At 26.7% G+C, this 19192-nt stretch overlaps 2 protein-coding genes across 2 annotated transcripts; both read right to left on the minus strand.

Moving 5' to 3' along the window:
- Positions 1 to 1138: 1138 nt before the first annotated feature.
- Positions 1139 to 2702, minus strand: LOC118648124 (cytochrome P450 4V2-like). Its single transcript, XM_036294377.1, has 3 exons — positions 2659 to 2702; positions 2358 to 2521; positions 1139 to 1355 (listed from the first exon to the last, which is right to left on the minus strand). Exons 1-3 carry the CDS (start codon positions 2700 to 2702, stop codon positions 1162 to 1164), a joined length of 402 nt encoding a protein of 133 aa, XP_036150270.1. The 3' UTR covers positions 1139 to 1161.
- Positions 2687 to 15206, minus strand: LOC105838875 (cytochrome P450 4g15-like). Its single transcript, XM_036294376.1, has 9 exons — positions 14982 to 15206; positions 11238 to 11344; positions 9500 to 9590; positions 8229 to 8411; positions 6453 to 6516; positions 4186 to 4312; positions 4062 to 4119; positions 3667 to 3759; positions 2687 to 2745 (listed from the first exon to the last, which is right to left on the minus strand). Exons 1-9 carry the CDS (start codon positions 15133 to 15135, stop codon positions 2735 to 2737), a joined length of 888 nt encoding a protein of 295 aa, XP_036150269.1. The 5' UTR covers positions 15136 to 15206; the 3' UTR covers positions 2687 to 2734.
- Between the last annotated feature and the right edge of the window lie 3986 nt (positions 15207 to 19192).

Genomic DNA, 19192 nt, shown 5'->3' on the forward strand with positions numbered 1-19192 from the left:
AAACAAACAATAATAAGAGTTGTCAAAAACACTCCGTGTCCTTATGAATTGATGTCATTAACTTGCTCCTTAATATTATAATTAATTAATTATAATGTATTAAGAAAATTGTGTTGGCTAGATACATTGACCTATTTATCATATTATTTTGGCATTAACGAGCCCTTTATAATTGTTTGTATTATGTTTAGAAGGTTAATTTAGAGAATATATTTGACAAATTATGAATATGTGTATATAAGAGTTAAAATAAAAGTACGTAGAGAACATTCGTTGATATTTCATAAGTAATATATTATGTATGTATTGCAATTATATGAGTAAATCGAGTTTAATCTGATGGCACCAAACATTTATAATACGCAAAGTAACTTTGTTACGCGACGATTTCAAGGAAAAAGAGAAACAAAGATTTGGATCTTTATTAATGTGTACCTACATTATATTCTATCGTGACATTCACAAACAGTACAAAAATTTGCACGGTAGTGTCCTAGAGCTCTAAATTATTAAACCATTATTTATTTTACTCTCATACATATTAAAAAATTTTTTATTATGTTAAAATATCAATATTTTATTTTATCTACTTTATGTTGCAATGTTACAATAATATAAATTTAAGATATAGTACCTTATTTATGTAATAATCGTATTTCGGATATTATATGTTCTTCTTTGTTCAACATTTTTATACGTTATAGATTCCGTGTTTTGACTATAATTTTTAATGGCTAAGGTTATTAATTCTGTATTCATGTTTAATTTAATTTTGTCGATTTCAATAATTTCATTCACTTTAAAAACAAACGTTCTTATTAACGTTGCCAGAATAACCTTCATTCCCATCATTGCGTATTTTCACCTGTAAGTTTGTCAATTATGAAATGATTTTATTAGGGACTAGATGACAAGTATTTTTAACATCTTAAAATGTTGTTATCAATCTGTGACGTTAGTTCATCATTTTGTCGTTATTTTTTCGTCATTTTAATGTCTTCACATTAATTATTTGGGTTATTCTCTAATCAAATTCTGATGTCACTTTCCAAATTTATTGACAATACTGAAAATTATAATTCATGTATGTATAATATAGATTTTAGTATTGGCAGTAAATTTCGGAATATAATCTTTGACGTCTGTTAGCTGAGTTATAATTTATTTATACATACCTATGCAATTTCTTGGCCCGCTACTAAAAGGCATATAGCAAGATAATTCAGAATTTTGTAGGTTTTGCGGAAGAAATCTCTCTGGATCAAATTTTAATGGATTTGGCCAATATGTTTCGTCTCGATGCATTTGGAGAATTGATATACTAATATTGGTACCTTTTGGAATAATATTATTTCCTAAATATATTTTAAAATATAATGTTTAATATTTTAAATATTCAGTAATAAAAATATAATAGAAGCAATAAATAATACAAGTTAATTTTTACTAATAGACTAATAAGTAAAATTTTTTTGAATTTTTAATATATATTTTTATTTTTTGAACATAAAATACAATTAATCATTTTAACTTTAATATAATTAGGAACTTTGCATTTGGAATTGTTTAATTAATATAAATAATTCATGTAAAAGAAATTATTAGTGACGTGATCAAAGTTGTAATTAATTTTAAAGTGTTTAAAATGTATCGCAATAAGTCTAAGCATAGTTTATAGCATAATTTAATAGATTTTGTGTTACTGATATTTTCAACGAATAAATCGTTTTTTATGCACTATATTTTGTGATGACTGAATTAAAGAAATTAACAAAAAGAAAAAAAATTGTTGCATCCACGTTAGTTAAAAAGAGTGTCCGCGGTACAGAGTAGTATTGTGATAAATTTTGTCACTGATAATAAGGAATATATTTATTGTGTAAAATTAAAAATACATACATTGTGTTATCTTTATCCTTTTTTTAGTAAAATAGTTTTTGTAGTAAAATATATACTATTTACAAAAATATACAATTTTACGTTTCTCTTTCTAATAGACCATTTTTATATATAGAAATCATAATAAATAAGTTTCATGGATTTTTTAGCAGCTGCTGCAGCCTCTTGCTGCGTAGTACACGCGTGTGGAAGGGGGAATTGGCGGAGACTCTTAAGCCTATATCTCTGCGAATCTATTTCTTTGGATGAATTTAAAATGTTGAGAGAACAATTTTAAGACGTTCTATTTTAAGAAAAAAAAATTTTTCAGAAAATTGATATTTTTAAGATTACTGACTGCATATAACGCATTAAGATTTGCTTTGATCGTTTATGCGTCTATCTCTACTTAAATCATAAAATAATTAAATAATTATTTGTTTACAGTAATAATTTAATTATAAAAAAAGTGAACAAACCTATTTTTAAGTCAGTCTCTAGATATCGTCCAATTAAAGGAAAAGTGGGGAAAAGTCTTAGAGTTTCCTTAATAACGCAAGTCAAATAATGCATACGTTCTAAATCTTCATATTTAATTGGTGCATCTTTTGGAGTTTTTGTGCCATAAATTTCTAACAAATTTCTTTATATACTTTCTCCTATTATAAAATAAAATAATAATAGATATTACGAAGTAAAATAACATATCAGTGTATATTATAGATTTTTTATTAATTAATATTTTCTTATTAGTTTAATTTAACTATATTTTAAGTTTACTTTAAAATAATACATACTTGTATTTCTGAGAAATTTGCTAACATAAAGGGTCGCAAAATTTATTGTAACGGCCGTGCTAGCATAGGACTGTAATTAAAAAAATATTATATTGTGTAATAGGTGTAAGAAGTCGGCTATTATCTACGAATGCGGAAAATAAACGCACAAGCCAAAAGCGAGTACGTTTACCTGCACGCATGACTTTTTCTTTTTTTATTACAAGTGAAACGTCCCCTTTTGGGTCATTGTGTCCTCTTTTTTAATAAACAAATTTATAGCTAAGGTTAGGTTTATGAATGCTACAAAGTATTTTTGCAATATTGTAAGCGTTGTACATGTTACGTATGCGCAAGATGACAAGCTTGCAAATGTATTTACGAGAGGCAGCGTATGTAAAACGAGCGGAAAAGTAATACGAGAATGTATTGCTGCATTGTTTGCACTAACTATCGACAGGACAAAAATTTATGAAATAATAAATTATTTGTATAAGAAAATTGTTTTCTTTGGACATGGCAATTTTCTGTACAAAAAGGGACGCGTAATGAACAAATTTCCACGTATATGTAACGTAATATTGCTTTATATAATAAAAGCGTAAAGTAGGCGTTTTGTACAGTGCGTTTACACGCATGAATGCAAAAGGCCGTTACGCCCGTGTTGCACATTGTATTTTGTATTACTTGTGCGTCAATGTACGGATCTTTAAATATCTTAGATTTTTGCAAATTGACAGCTTAGCCAAGATTAAGTTTTCAAAAGCGCCGAATTATAACAAGATGGCGTGCATACGAGTGTTGAAATTAATCAGTGTTGAAAAAGTTCTGGAATATTTTTCACCACGATTCACGCCATTATTAGAAAACAAGAACTGTGCAATAATGTTAAAGTGCTAAAATTAATAACTTTATCCCCCAAAAATAATAAGAAAAGGAATATTTTCAACTACATGTAACAAAAATATATTTTATAATCTTTTTGTATGTACTAAAAGTTTTGTATACGCACCCCTGTCAGCAGTGTAATTATATGAAGTGAATGTCCTTTTGCGTGAATGTTTGTTATGAGACGAATTCATTAAAATGTCAAGAAATCTGTTATCTATATTATTAATATATACAAAGAAAAAGAATATTTAATTTATTATATGATTAGTTTCATATGTTTTGCCAAATATTTATGACAAATTAAAACTTTGAAAGAAAAAAATTACTTTTTAATAATAAGAAGTAAGTAATAAATATATAGAAACAAATAGATAAATAAATAAAACAGAAAATAAAAACTGTTTTAATATATTTTTTTAATTACAAGTTTTAAAAACAATTTATTTTGGAACTAATTTTAAATATAATGTAATATTATAATACAAAGAAATGACATAATAAACTTTAAAAACTTACAAGCTGTGTCACTGTTAGCGGTTGTTGTATTCATTTTACTTGCCCATTGTTGTATAATCTATTTAATAATAAAAAATGTGTAGAAAAATAGTAACGTGTAAAATATTAACAAATATGAATGTACCTTATCAGAAAGAGTTTTCCAAAAGGCTATATTATTTTGCTGTATTTGTGCAATGGAAGTGAAATTAAATGGAAAATCAAAAGACATGATTAAGTTGCGGAATCTATATCCTATTCCGTTACACGCACTAAAAGATATTTAAAAAAATATATTTTTTAATATGTCACGTGCAAACACACACACACACACACACACACACACACACACACACAAGACGTTCCACGTCAAATGGAACAAGTGTCTATGCAATTATAAGATTAAGACTGTTTCAACGTAAAACCCAAAGAATTTTACAGACAATGCAGCAATTTTGAATTCGCTATTTAAAATTTCGAAAATCTGACTATTGTTTAGGAGGGTCCGAAAAGAGGGGGCACTTGCCTACAATCCCAATTGCCTGCAGCTTCGTTTGCACACAAATTTAACAGAGCTCGATTGCCTACATTCCTAATTGCCTACAATCTCAATTGCCTACAGCTTTATTTGCACACACGAAAATAATTAAGGTACAAGTGTAGGATTGCACATGACATTATTGCCCCCATACATATCACACACGACAATATTGCGCGCAGACATATTGCACACATGATATTATTTTGCTCATACACATGGCACCCATGATATTGTTGTGCCCTTTATTTAGAGATACGGTATTTGGGGATCGCTGCCGTAACTTCTCGGGATCAGGTTTCGTAAGAGATAAACCCGGTAATGATTTAAACACAATATATATTCTTTTAACCGAATTACACTAACTTGTTACTGAATAAACCCGTGACAAGATATAGTATCGCGCGACATACGTTCGTCGCTGAATAATGTACAAGTAAGCCCGCTCGTTGTCTTTACAGCGGTGTTTATATACACCGATTTTTGGCATATAATCGGGGAGGGTACTTCCGCGGTCATTGGTCTTCGGTCAGTGCACTTGCTTAGCCAGCAATTGCTGGCTACACAGATTCCACCCCAAAATCAGGAGATTTTGGGTGTTCTTTATTAAGCAACCGGGTGCGTTGCCCGGTGCGACGCCCGGTATGTAGGCCGGGAAATGTTGCACGCGCGAGGTGTCACTTGACACCTTTATCGCTTGCGATATTCTTTGTGTGAGTGCATCACACTTACAACAATATTATTATGTTCATACACATTACACACATGACATTATTGCGCATATGCACATTGCACACATGGTATCATTGCGCTCATACACTCTGAAGCACGATTCCAATAACTTGGGCGCCTTGATTTGACAGTGGTTTTTGATAATAATTTTTATGTTTAACAAAAAATTGTATAGATCTTATTATAGAGCTAACTGCTTTAGTTTTTGAGATATACCATATTAAAAATAAAAATAAAAGTAGATTAAAAATGAAAAAAAAGTAGGTACACCTCGCTTTGCAGGGAAAGTCGCAAACTCATGTGGTAATTGTCATGTGTGCAATATGCACGTGCGCAATAATGTTATGTGTGCAATGTGTATGAATGTAATAATATCATGTGTGCAATGTGTATGAACGTTTTAATATCTTGTGTGCAATGTGTTAATATTGTTTCTTTAACTTATGTGTGCAATAATGTCAAGTCTGCAATGTGTATGAGTGTAATAATATCATGTGTGAAATGTGTATTAGTGCAATATTATTATGTGTGCAATGTGCATGTGCGAAATAATGTCGTGTGGAATGTGTATGGGCGCAATAATGTCATGTGTGCAATTCTACTCTTGTACCTTAATTATTTTCGTGTGTGCAAACGAAGCTGTAGGCAATTGAGATTGTAGGCAATTGGGAATGTGGGCAATCGAGCAGCTCTGCTAAATTTGTGTGCAAATGAAAATGTAAGCAATTGGGATTGTAGGCAAGTGGGACACTTCCGTTCAAAAATTCTAAGATATTTATTTTTATAGAAATTTAATAAATTTTGGACCATGGATAAATAAATTTAATGCTTTTAATAAGTTTTTTATCTACTCTAGTCATATTGGAACGGTCATTTTGAATTATTTAAAAAGTTATTTCTTTCTTTAAGACACACAAAAACAAATATTTTGAACTTTCAAACAATATGAATATTTCTCATTTCGACTTAATAAATTTTGCATAGACTTGTTTCTCTTGACGTGGAATGTTCCATATAAAATATATAAAATTTAAAAAATTTAAATATTTTATTTAGATATGTACATCCTTATATATTTTGCATTTATGTTAATTATATATTTACCTTTATAAGAATTAACGTTTTTAGAAGAAATTATATACCTGTTAACAGTTTTCAAAGTTTCGTTGATTGTATTTGTGTCCATTTTAATGCCAAACATAGTGTCTTTACACAACAATATATAAAAAATTGAGTTTTTGATTAATGTAATGTATCATGTATAAATAAAAAATACTAATTAAAAATAAAAAGTAATGGATCACGTATGAAGATGTAATGTATTATGTATAAAAATAATAATTAAAAATATAAAAGTACTTTACTATTTTTATTGCTTGTATTGTTATGCTTATTATTCGACATATATAATTTTTAAATTATTATTATACGTCATAATTACTGTTTTGGTATAGCTTGTTTTAACAATTTTTATATCAAAATATCTTAGACAATAATATAATCAAATGTAGAAATTGCCAGTTTTATATTATTAGCTTCTAACAAATTTGTAAAAATAAGCAATATGCAAATAAGATTTATGAATATGATTTTACTTCTATAAAATTGTTTCACAAATTTAAATGTAATATATTATATATTATTTTAATTTTATAATACTTTTTTGAAATTAATAAAATTTAATTTATAATTAATAATTAATTTTAATAAATATTTAAAAGTACTACTTTAGAAACACAAGTTTTCTTCATAGCAATTAGCAAAATTAATAATGTAAAAAATTTTTGACTCTTGCGGATTTGCGTACATTAAAAGTATTATCACAAACAATATTAGCTAACAAGTATTGTAAAAGTATAATTAAATTACGTACGAAGAATCTATACTTGGATTTACAAGTAATCCATAATCCTGAACGCAAACAATATAATTTTACATGTCAAATGCACGTACACATCAGACCAAATATTAAATTTAATTACGTCATTTAAAAGCCATATTCAAGCTCTTCAAGTTACACTAACTAATGTTAAAAATTAATACTCGATATATATCTTAAAATGACATAAAGTATGTACATCTTTAAAACTTTAGTTACCTGCAATATTAAAATGCAGATTTAATTTAAATGCTGATTTCCAGAATTCAACATAAAGTATACGATATATTAAAAATTCCATAACTTTACATCTCCATAATCGCCTCTTCTCTATTATACAAAAAGAAATATTTGATAGTTTTTAGGTGAGAATATGTCTGTATTAAATAGTTATTAACAATTATTTAAAGAATACGAGATTAGTTATGTAGGAATTTAGTAATATAGATAGACGTCATTTTGTTTTGTAAGCATGGAGAAGTGGAGTGGACATCATTTTGTGATACAAAGTCGAAAACTTATGAAACAAAACAATTCTAGATTTCGTGATTTTTACAAACAAGCAAAATGCATTCTATACCCTCCTATGCTTACAGTTTGAAATGAGATTTATAATTATTCCCACACGAGTTTCCGAGTTTCCATGTAAAGCGAAATTCACTCCACCTTCATTGTGTTTACGGCACAAAATGAGATTTATGTTTACATTATTTCACATGTATATCTTACAAATATTTTTGTCTTAATAACCTTTAATAAAGAGATGCTTTTTCTTAAAAACCATTATATATTTTTGTACTAATTTTATATACTATTTTATTGATTGCTATAGAGAAAACTTGTGTGGGTTTGAAGGAGTAGCATTTTTAAATATTTAAATATTTATCCTAATTTTTTAATTATATTATTAATATATTAGTAGTTTTTAATTTTTATTATTTTTATTATTTTGATCGTAATTATAATATATTTTTGGTCTTTATGTTTATATTTACGATACTAACGTTATATTGAAATAAAAGAAATTGTGTTGCCTTACCAAATGAAGTTCTTAAAGTACATTTTTGTATATGTTCAAGAAAAATAACTTCGTTTCCATTAATTGTTTCTAATTCTTCAATGAACGTTAAAGATTCTTGAACAAAGGTATCAAAATAGTTTTGCAACATGCTTGCATTAAAAGCTGGAGCTATTATTCTCCGATTTTTAACCCATATGTTTCCTAAATTAAATATATTACAAAAATTAACAAAGAAAAATAACACAAAGTATTATATATGTAATATACAATAAGAAAAGTATTAATAAAATAGACTGCTCTTTATAAGAAACTCGTGCAGTTTTTAAGCTACTAATATATATATTTTATAAAAATTATTAAGAATTGATAGAAATACAGTTAAATATATAAGTATAAAAATAAAAGAGTGCAGTTATAATATAATTAATTTATATTGCATTTTATATACACTACTACTAGAAAAAATAAGAAATATTCTTTGTATATTAAAAATTTGGGTCATTTTCAAATCGCTGAAACTTAACAAAAAATTATCGTAGAAACAAAATTCAAAAAAGATCTTAAAGCCTGAAACTTCTTCTTTTAAACATTTTTTTACCAATTTTAATTATCTTTTTTTCTGTAAACATGACACAATAATAAAGCTTGATCCATTGAAATAAAAATTTTAATACCACTTTGCTGCCTTACATTTGGCGTAAAAAGAATTATAAAAAATTTTTGTTATTTGCCTTTTCCCTTTATTTTGAATGGTTGCTGATTGCTGTGGGATTTTTTAAACCGAGTTATTACAATTTTGATAAAAAATAGTTACTTCGACTTTCATTGCTTATTACTCATAAACAGATAAGCGTACAGCGCTCCGCAAAAAAGCGATGGAAAGATGAAAGTTTGTAAACTTTTAAATGTTATTATTGTTTTTCATAGATTTAATTTTTTCCAACAACAAATCGCATTCAAAACTTACGTAAAAAACCGCATATTTTACGCTTTTTATTTAATTCGATATATTATCGTAAAAAAATATTCAACCACATCGTTAAAGAAAAATTTATAGTATGATTTCTCCCCAATAATAAACACTAACGTTTATGGAACAAAATATTTTTATTTCATGTGTTTATCATTTTTGGAATTATTAAAATTCCAAATGTTTTTAGTAATGTATTACATCGTACTATATTACCAAGTAATTATACAATGGTCATAATGGTTTATTATGTGAATTAAATAATTTTTAAAAAATTTTACAATTAGATAAGTGTTTTATTTCCTTAATTATATCTTACCAGAAATCGTTACTAATCCTGTGCCAAATATTGGTTTGTAAATTTTATATATCTTATGTTTATTTAAACAAAAGCGACTTTTTAAAATAGTCTGTAAAGTATGTAATATTAATTTATTAACACTATTATAATATAAAAGTTTGAAGTCCAATGGGATTGAGCTTTATTTATAAATATTTGTAGCACAATTTATTACAGATATTGTCGGAGGTGAGGTATATATAGTAAACTAAATAAAAAATACAAAATCTGAGCACTTATACAGAGAGCCCGAAAATTTTTGACATAGCGCTTGCACAGAGGTAGAACGGACTTTTCTACTTAGTTTGGTCCGTTCTCCCTCTGTACAAGCGTTATGCCAAAGATTTTCAGATTCTCTGTACTTGGCTATTGCATTTTAACTTTAATTATCTCTCTGTATTTAATGTATCGCAAAATAACCATTAAATCTTTTACATTTATTACAGTCTGTTACAGTTTACTACAATAATTTTACATTATTTGTTATTAATGTTGTAAGGTAAGGCATTTAATTACATGAATCTAGATTTAATGCAAAATGGCGTGTGAATTGAATTAAGAAATAAAACTAATAAAATTTACAGATACTTTATCTAGATACTTTTTGTGTATCTGCATATGTAATTAGTCTTATTTCTTAATTCAATATTGTAACTGTAACTATAAGTAACTATAAGTTATGCTTTTTGTATCTTATCTAAAATGACATTTTAGATACATTAAAAATACGTTCAGTATATACAACTGAGTACCTCAGTAAATAGCTGAGTAACTATTTATTGTGATGGATTGGATTTAAAAGTAAGAATCACATTCGGTTACACACACACACACACACACACACACACACACACACACACACACACACACACACACACACACACACACACACACACACACACACACACACACACACACACACACACACAACTTAGTCTCTCAGTGAGTGACCATATTGAATGCACCTAAACAATATGCGCAAAAAAGTATAGGGTGAATCTTCATACAGCTCAGGAAAGTAATTTGAGGGATAAAATTTCGTTTTTTGTTTTGTTTTTCTTTTTTGTTTTTTGTAGCTTGTTTTTTAAATAATTAATTTTTTGAATGTAACAAAACATGTAAACAATCTCTGAAACTTTGATAATATTCTAAAAAATTAAATTTTAATTTGATTAATTGTGAATTGCTTCTTATATGGATTACTAACACGTTGTTATTTTTAACTTTTTTTTCGCCATCTAGCGATAACAAAAGAATTATACTTAAGATATTAGAAAAAATTTATAATTGTATTGTGCAAAAAGGTTTTTTATTAAAACTTTATTCAATTTGTTCTAAATATAAGTCCAAGATTTTCTAAACATAAGTTTACTATTTTTAAGAGCAAATTTAAAATAATTCTAATTTGCAATTTAACATTTTTATGTTTTTAGTTATTGAAACAAAAAAAGGTCATAATCATTATAAATACTCAAATATTTTGTAATTTAGAAACACGCTATTTTGCATTAATAATTTTTTAATCTAATTGGAAATTTAAAATCCAAATTTTAATCAATTTTAATATTTTCTATAAGTTACAATAAATAATCTTGTACGTCTATAAATGTCATGCACACTTAAGAAATTAAAATTATCCATTTTGTGCAAGATACATTTTGATGATTATGGATTTATATGTACAAAACGTAAATATTACTACAATATTACATTATACCTTGACTTGATTTGGTTCATATATTACGATTGTTAAATATGAACCAATCCATATTTGGAACGGAGACGAAAATTTTTTGCACAAGTAATACATAGCATCAAAAAGACCTAAAAAATTTTTAATGTCTTAGAAACATATAATTATTTACAATCTATTATATTGTTCAAAGTTTTTATTACGTTAAATGGTCTATGTAAAGTTAGCACCGCATCTTCCAAAATTGGAAGTTTTATCAAGAGTACTATTTGCATCTCGAAGAGTACTAGAGTTTCTGATAGGTATTAACCAAAGTACCGCCGAAATACTTAGAAAGTATAAGGTGCTAACTTCCCGTGATACCGCGACATGAAAAATATATTGTTTTAATAATCCTATCTTAAAGTACTTGAAAAGTACTAGAGTTTCTGATACATTTTAACAATAGTACCAACCGCAAAATATTTTTTTTAAATTATTTAAATTTGGGGATGGCACCGCAAAATAAAAAAAATATTATTTTAATGGTTCTATCTAAAAGTACTCGAAGAATTGTACTTGATACATTTTAATAATAGTGCCAATAATAATAGTACCAAGTAAATACTAACAAAAATTTTTGAAAGTTACAGCCGACACCTAATTTTTCATAAAAATGACCGTAACTCTTTTGTCTTAAGTTTTACAGCTTTGTGCCTTAATAACTTTCGAAAGTACTTGCTGGGATGCCAAAAGTACTCCAGTTCAAACCCGGGAATTGTGAAAAAATTTTATCTCTGTCTGGGAAATTGACTCTATCTAAAAGTGGCCATAACTGTTTTATCTTAAGCTTTGTGCCTTAATAACTTTTGAAAGTACTCGCTGGAGTACCAAAAGTACTGTAGTTAAAACGCCGAAATTTTTTTATTTCATGAAATAAATTTAATATGAAAACGAATTACCATTTAACTTTCCACAAAGTCAAATTAAAAAGTAAATCAATTGTTCTCTTCATAGTTGCTTTGTGTGATACATGAAAAGAATAACTTTTGAAATTTAATACATATATATTTATAAATACAAGTTTTTGGAAAACATAGACTAATATATATATATATGACGTGCAATTTTCCGGCACTTTAAAGGTACAAACCTATGAAATTAAAAGCAAAAGAGCCACTTTTAATTATGTTAAGTCCTCAAAAAAGATAAAATTTATTCGCGATTCCGGCGTTTTAACCAGAGTACTTTTGGCACCCCAGCGAATACTTTCGAAAGTTATTAAGGCACAAAGCTGTGAAACTTAAGGCAAAGGAGTTACGGGCACTTTTATGAAAGATGAAGTGCCAGCTGTAATCTTCAAAAATTTTATTTTGTTTTTATCAGTTGGTATTATTATTAAAATGTATCAAGTACTCTAGTACTCTTTGAGTACTTTTAGATAGGACCATTAAAACATAATTTTTTCCATTTTGCATTGTTATTCCCAAATTTCAATAATTTTAAAAAAATATTTGGCGGTACTATTGTTAAAATGTATCAGGAACTCTAGTACATTTTGAGTATTTTAAGATAGAATCATTAAAACAATATATCTTTTATGTCGCGGTGCCACGAGAAGTTTAGCACTTCATATTTTCAGATTGTCATTTCTCTAAGTATTTCGGCGGTACTCTTGGTAATACTTTGATAATCATGATCTCTAGTACTTTTTGGAGTGCAAATAGTACTCTTGATAAAACTTCCAATTTTGGAAGATGCGGTGCTAACTTCACACATGCGTTTAAATGTACGTTTTAAAATATTTGTAAAAAATTAGATACATATCTTAACTTTGTTTATATATATTATATTTTTTATATTATGTTAAGTAATTTTTGTAATAATTAAAAAAGTAGAATTCCTTAGAATAAATCAAAAATAAACAAAAATAAAGATTACCAATGTGACCCACCAATCCCACCATTGCAATTGACACAATGCATGAGTTTAGAAATTATTTATAAAAAATTAATCAACGCAATGCGTTATCGATATATGCTGCAAACGTTTAAATCCTTGGTTCTTTCTCAATGCCATAGAAAAGCTGAATGTAGAAATGAAATAGAAACAATTTTTCCGATGTTTTGTTTGACCCATTATTTATCCCAATCATTGTTTGATCTATCTATTCAAATCTTTTAAACTTTTAAATGATATCGTTATCTAGGAATAGTAATAAAATTTTATTGGGGTGGATATATTTATATTTTACATTTTGCATTTCTCCTTTTTTCATTTTTGTTTCTTATATTAATTTGTTATTGCTTTTATCATGTTTCAATCTCTTTCACGTAGTTTATATGTTCCTACTATGTTTTACAATGTGACAGTTATTTTAACAATTTTTGACGTGCATTTAATTTAAAATTAAGTTTTTTTTAAGCTAGATTATTATTTGCCTGTTGATATATTATATCTGACGTTTGGCTTCTTCGATTTTTCATTATTGTTGGAAGTGGCATTAATATTAAAGAAAAACTTAACACCAAGGATCGAAATGTTTGTGTCAGTACATTTATTTGGTGCCAATATATAATGAAATTCCGTTAATTAATTTTTTGTAAATAATTTCCGAACTCATTCAATGTGCGCACGCACATGTGGTGTGTGTTTGTATTTGTGTATCAGTTTCGTCAATTTACATTGACAATCTTAATTTTTCTTTAATTTTTATAAATAGTGCTCTCGAAATCAAAATAATGTGTATAAAGTGAATTTATTAATATTTAATTGAAATATTAAAATTGAACTTCTCTTTATATTATTATATTAAATTCGTAGTAGAGAAAGCAGATGTATCTCTTTTTTGAATTATATTACTTACAGAAAAATTAAAAATAAAATTTTAAAAACTAAATAAATATAAGAAAATAAATATAAATTAAAAAGCGTCCCATATCAAATAATATAACAGTTGTTATGATCGTGTTGAATGTGGTAATAATTAAATTTATCATAAAGTAAGAAGAAACAAGGGCTTAAAAAAATTCCAAAATCGACACAACTACATACACTTTTTTTTTTAACTTAAACTATCTGTTAAAATACTTGTTATGAGAATTAATGTATGTGAGAATTTCTAAAAGGCTTTTAATTCAATGTGTACAATGTTCTTTTTGAATTATAAAAATATCATTTGTATAAATTTTCCGGAAAACGCAACATGTAGCGTAAAAAAATATATACTATAAAGATTAGGTTATTAATTTAATAATTAGGTCTTATAATGTATTTTTTTATTCTGCACGATTTTACTATTTATATAATTTATTGATAAGTGTATAAGTTTATGCCATATTCCTATGATTTAACATTTAAAATCGCAAAAAATATAAGAAAAAGAAAAGAGTCAGTTTTAAAAATTTATAAACAAGTAAAATAATTTATTATAGTATTATGAATAATACATTTACTACTGCATGCAATTTATAAAAGAAAATTGTAAGAATATTATTCACATATCTTAAAAATTTGTTTTTAACAGATTTTATATAAAAAAGTTACTAATAAATACATTAAAAAATTTTAATTATTTAAGCAGATCATATTTCTGTCAGTATTAATTTTATTAATTAAGTGTTATGTTTAATTTTTCTGAAATAAAGGGATATAGGTTTAGAAAACCTATATTGATTTGTTATCTGATTTCCTTTAAAGTTAAGTAATTAATTTTATTCAAAATGTGTTCAATTTTAAAAAAATTTTATGTTAATTTTATAAATTTGTATAAATAAGGTTTATCATTACCTTTTTGTAGAAAAATATATGAACTACCGATAAGTGGCAGTCGTATTGGACCGGGTAACGATTTCATTGTCCGAAAAGGAAATATAAAATAATAATTCCAAATAAAATAAATTATTGTACACATTATACTCAATACAATAACAATGAACAGCATTGTTTTGACAACAATAAAATATTGTAGTACTGCTCGATAGTAAAGTTATTTCTGAAATGCGGATGTCACTAATCGACAATGATTTTATAATTGTTTCCCCACTCAGTTAAAGAATTAATGCTAACGCGTTTGTCGATAAATTTTACGAAATTAAAAACTCCCACACAGAAGTATCAGACAATTTTGTGGTACATGTGTACTATATGAAAGATATGTATGGGTTTTTGGTTTTTAGCAGACAAAACATCTTCGGTATTAACCGTTTAAAATTTTGATAATTTTCTATTGAGAAAAAGGAATATGCCATAAGACAGTGGCATATCATAAATTTTACTTATGATACACACAATTAAGTAATAAAAGCAGTGATGTATAAAATATTTTTATTAAAATGTATTTAAATACGGATACCAATTAATATAAATATAGATCTACATACTCAGAGATTTTTAAATTATTTTTTATTGTAATAATATTAAAAAATACGCACAAAATATATTAAATAAATTATTCATTAATGCTTTTTATTTACATTATTATAAAACATTTCATTGATGTATTTATTTTTGTTATATATTTATACAATATTAATAATTTAAATAATATGAATCTTATTGACAACGATAACATTAATATACGTTTGTAAAAGGCCAAGATGCATTAAAAATAAGTAATAAATACTAACTCACTCTTAAAATCTAAAAAGTACAATATATTTAAGTTTTAAGTTTAAAATACATTTTTTTTTAATTTTTAAACATCTTAAATTTATAAGTAAATTTATAATATTAATTACTCACAATTAATAATATGTAGAAAAAGTAGAAACATATCAAATAATTTTTTAATAAATAAATATTGTTATAAAATTTAAAGAACATTAATATTCTTTATAAAATTGTAAAAATAGCGCTGCACGCAAATTAGAAAACGTGTGTTTGCAGAAGTATGCCAGTACACCGCCATTTTAATTTTGAAAGGTACATTTTAACATTAAATTACACATATTTTCTAAACTTAAACGCATTATCACCACAAATGTATATGCACTTAAGGATTTTTTTCTTATTTAACTTTTTATTTGGTTGTACACATTTTGAGTTACACAAAGTTAAACAATGACATAGGATTTTCTTAATATAACCATCTAAGCATGCTGGTAATATGGTCACTTTCGATCGTCTTTTAAGTAAGTCTGTCTACCTTTATCTCTCTTCGTAATTATGCTACAGTTTTTTCAAATCTAACAATTTATTTTATTTAAATATATAATTTTGCAACAAAATATTGTGACTTTTTTTAAACAAAACCATTTTTTTACATTAATTTCTGTGATGATCATATTACTATCTTTTCCTGTATTATGCAATATATACTTTGAGGAGAGTTAGGATGAGTTATTTATTTACACAAAAACAATTCGTCAAAACCGAGTAGCAATTATTAAATTACAAGATATTTTTTCTTAATTGTTTTGGTAATTATTGTAATATAAAATTATTTTCTTAATCATTATTTATATTAAAGAAGGGCGGAAAATTACATATAACCTCTCTACTCTCTAAGTTTTGTAAATACTTCTATAACAATTCCTTGGAATTATCCATGGATATCCATAGATGTTATTCAGTACATAATACAAAATGTTATTAAATATATAATAACATATATTAAAAAGAATATTAACATACAATAACGCGCGTTTAATTATACCGGTTCTTAATTAGAATATATATATAAACATTTTATAATTATATATACACAGTAACAGGATAACAAGATAATGTAAAATAAAAACACAACAATCTTTAATATTTTTCGGATAAGAAAATCTTACAGATGCTTCAAAAGTTAGTATTAAATAAATAAGACAATTATATTATAATATTACTTATAAATTTCAGAACTGTGTTGAGAGCGAAAGTAACGATGCACGGTTCAAAGAATTGGAAAATGTATTTAAAAATTACATATAAAATATTATTTCTCCACTAAGATTTTACTATGACCATATATAAATCTTTTCTCAATTGATTTGAATTGAATTATACAAATTGCAATCTTATTTTAATCATACAGTAATTTTTTTATAAAACTGTCATGTACATGTTTACTCTTTTTACATTAATATTAACATGTTTTTTAAATGGTAGATCTTTAAATTTTACGCAAATAAAAATTTTTTAATCTTAAATATGACCTATTGAAAACATTACTTTACGACTTTACAAAGCATACCTCGCGTGTTTCTCATTGCACATTCTCGATAAAAATTAAAAGTCCTCTAAACAACTGTTACATTCTTATATCGCTCAATGACAATAGGTCAACTCCAACATATTCACTCCGCGGAACCTAGCACGCAATTTAAACATCTTCAACGTTAAATGGATGCGCTATCGAGAATCCATTAATGTTTACATGTAAATAAAACAAGCCTGTGGCCAGTTTTTATTTTTCAGTCGATTTTTGCAACAGTATCCCCTTTTTAATTACTCCATCTCATTTTAAGTTGCTTATGGAAACGTAAGACGCCTAGAGACAATGTGAGCTATGTAAGTTACATGGACGCTTTAACATATGTATCCAAAACGTTATGCGCAGTTTACAGCATTTTTTTCTTATTATTTTTTACTTCTGGGAATCGGTTTTTAAACAGTTGGTGTCAAAGTGGACTTGAAACAGTTTGCATTCTATTGTATATTTAAGAATCTGTATATTATTGTAGTTATAATGATATAGATTAGCCTTGACTCTGAGTCAAGTATTGACAGCCAATTAGATGCGCGTGACAAGTAAAATTCAAATAATATTACGTTAAATGTTAATTATGCAACGAGAATAAGTACTCCATTCCGATTTTTAGAGTTTCAATATATTGCCGCCGTTCCAATATATATGATTAAATCGAGCTGTAGACCGAGCACTGAGATATCATTATATAGGCTGCGTTCTAAAATTTATTGTCAATACTGAAAGTTTATAGTTCATGTTACGTGTACTATACATTTTCAGTATTGGCAGTAAATTTAGGAACGCAGCCACAGCTTTATTAATTAACAGAATCGCGTGTGCAAAAACTCGCGAATTTACACTCTTATTATGTGGATTGAAAGAACTAAATTACTGACGAAATTACCTTGAAAAATTTAAAAAACAAAAAGAAAATTAAAGAAGATTGTACATAAGACGTAGAAAGAGACTTAGAATATGCGTTGCAATTTACAAATGCAAACGCGAGAGTCAATTGGGGCAACGTTATTAAACTTTTGTTTTGTTATCGCATCCGCATTTGCGACCTAAGAACGCGGGTACTGATTTTGCATAACGCATAATGCATAATGCATAAGAGAATTAATCAATCAGAGGTCTTTATTTTTATCCTAGGGAAGGAAATAGGTGATTCTGATTGACTGATTCTTTTATGCGTTATACATTATGCGTTATGCAAAATTCTGCGTCCAGGCTTTTAGAGCCATTACATACGAAATGATATAAGCAATCCCTGATAGCACAAAGAGTTTCAGTTATGTTGCAGAGACGTTTCAATGTTTCAATTGTGTATTATCACATTTTTAATATTTCTCAGACTATCTTTTTTTTAAACATTACATTTGCAACATTTCTGCAATCATCTTAATTGAAACTTTACATTTGAAATGTACCTGCAATGTAGTATTTTGTAATATTACAAATACAAAGTTTCTGAAACCTTTCATATATGTTTGGTGCACATTCTCGGCAACGTGGGTACAGCGCCAAAAAGCATTGTCCAAGTTACGTCTCATGTCATGGCATCCTCATGTATATGCATGTAGATTATAGGTGTGTTTATAATAAATAAATATATAATTATATATAATTTATTTATGGTAAATAAAAAATAAAGATTTGTACAAGTAATATTCATGGATCATCGCGAAGTGCTAGGTTGCGTACAATTTTCGAAGTCAAGCAGTGTCGACGGCGGTTCAGAATTGGATGGGTGACCGCAGAAGTTAGGTAATGCCAGATGTGACAAACGATGCTTGTTGAGAAACAACGTAAATTTACCTCT

The sequence above is a fragment of the Monomorium pharaonis genome, unplaced genomic scaffold (genome assembly GCF_013373865.1).
Source record: "Monomorium pharaonis isolate MP-MQ-018 unplaced genomic scaffold, ASM1337386v2 scaffold_195, whole genome shotgun sequence".
Lineage (NCBI taxonomy): Eukaryota > Metazoa > Arthropoda > Insecta > Hymenoptera > Formicidae > Monomorium > Monomorium pharaonis.

Bases quoted from the DNA above. Each gene is read 5' to 3' on its own strand.
- LOC118648124 (XM_036294377.1), bottom strand. From the start codon at position 2,702: ATGTTAGCAAATTTCTCAGAAATACAAGTATGTATTATTTTAAA. The intron at 2,522-2,658 runs GTAAACTTAAAA...AAGTATATAAAG, and splicing joins CAAGTATGTATTATTTTAAA to AAATTTGTTAGAAATTTATG. The intron at 1,356-2,357 runs GTTTGTTCACTT...AAATATATTTAG, and splicing joins AGAGACTGACTTAAAAATAG to GAAATAATATTATTCCAAAA.
- LOC105838875 (XM_036294376.1), bottom strand. From the start codon at position 15,135: ATGCTGTTCATTGTTATTGTATTGAGTATAATGTGTACAATAATTTAT. The intron at 8,412-9,499 runs GTAAGATATAAT...TATTTAATTTAG, and splicing joins AGGATTAGTAACGATTTCTG to GAAACATATGGGTTAAAAAT. The intron at 6,517-8,228 runs GTAAGGCAACAC...TGTTGTGTAAAG, and splicing joins TACTTTAAGAACTTCATTTG to ACACTATGTTTGGCATTAAA.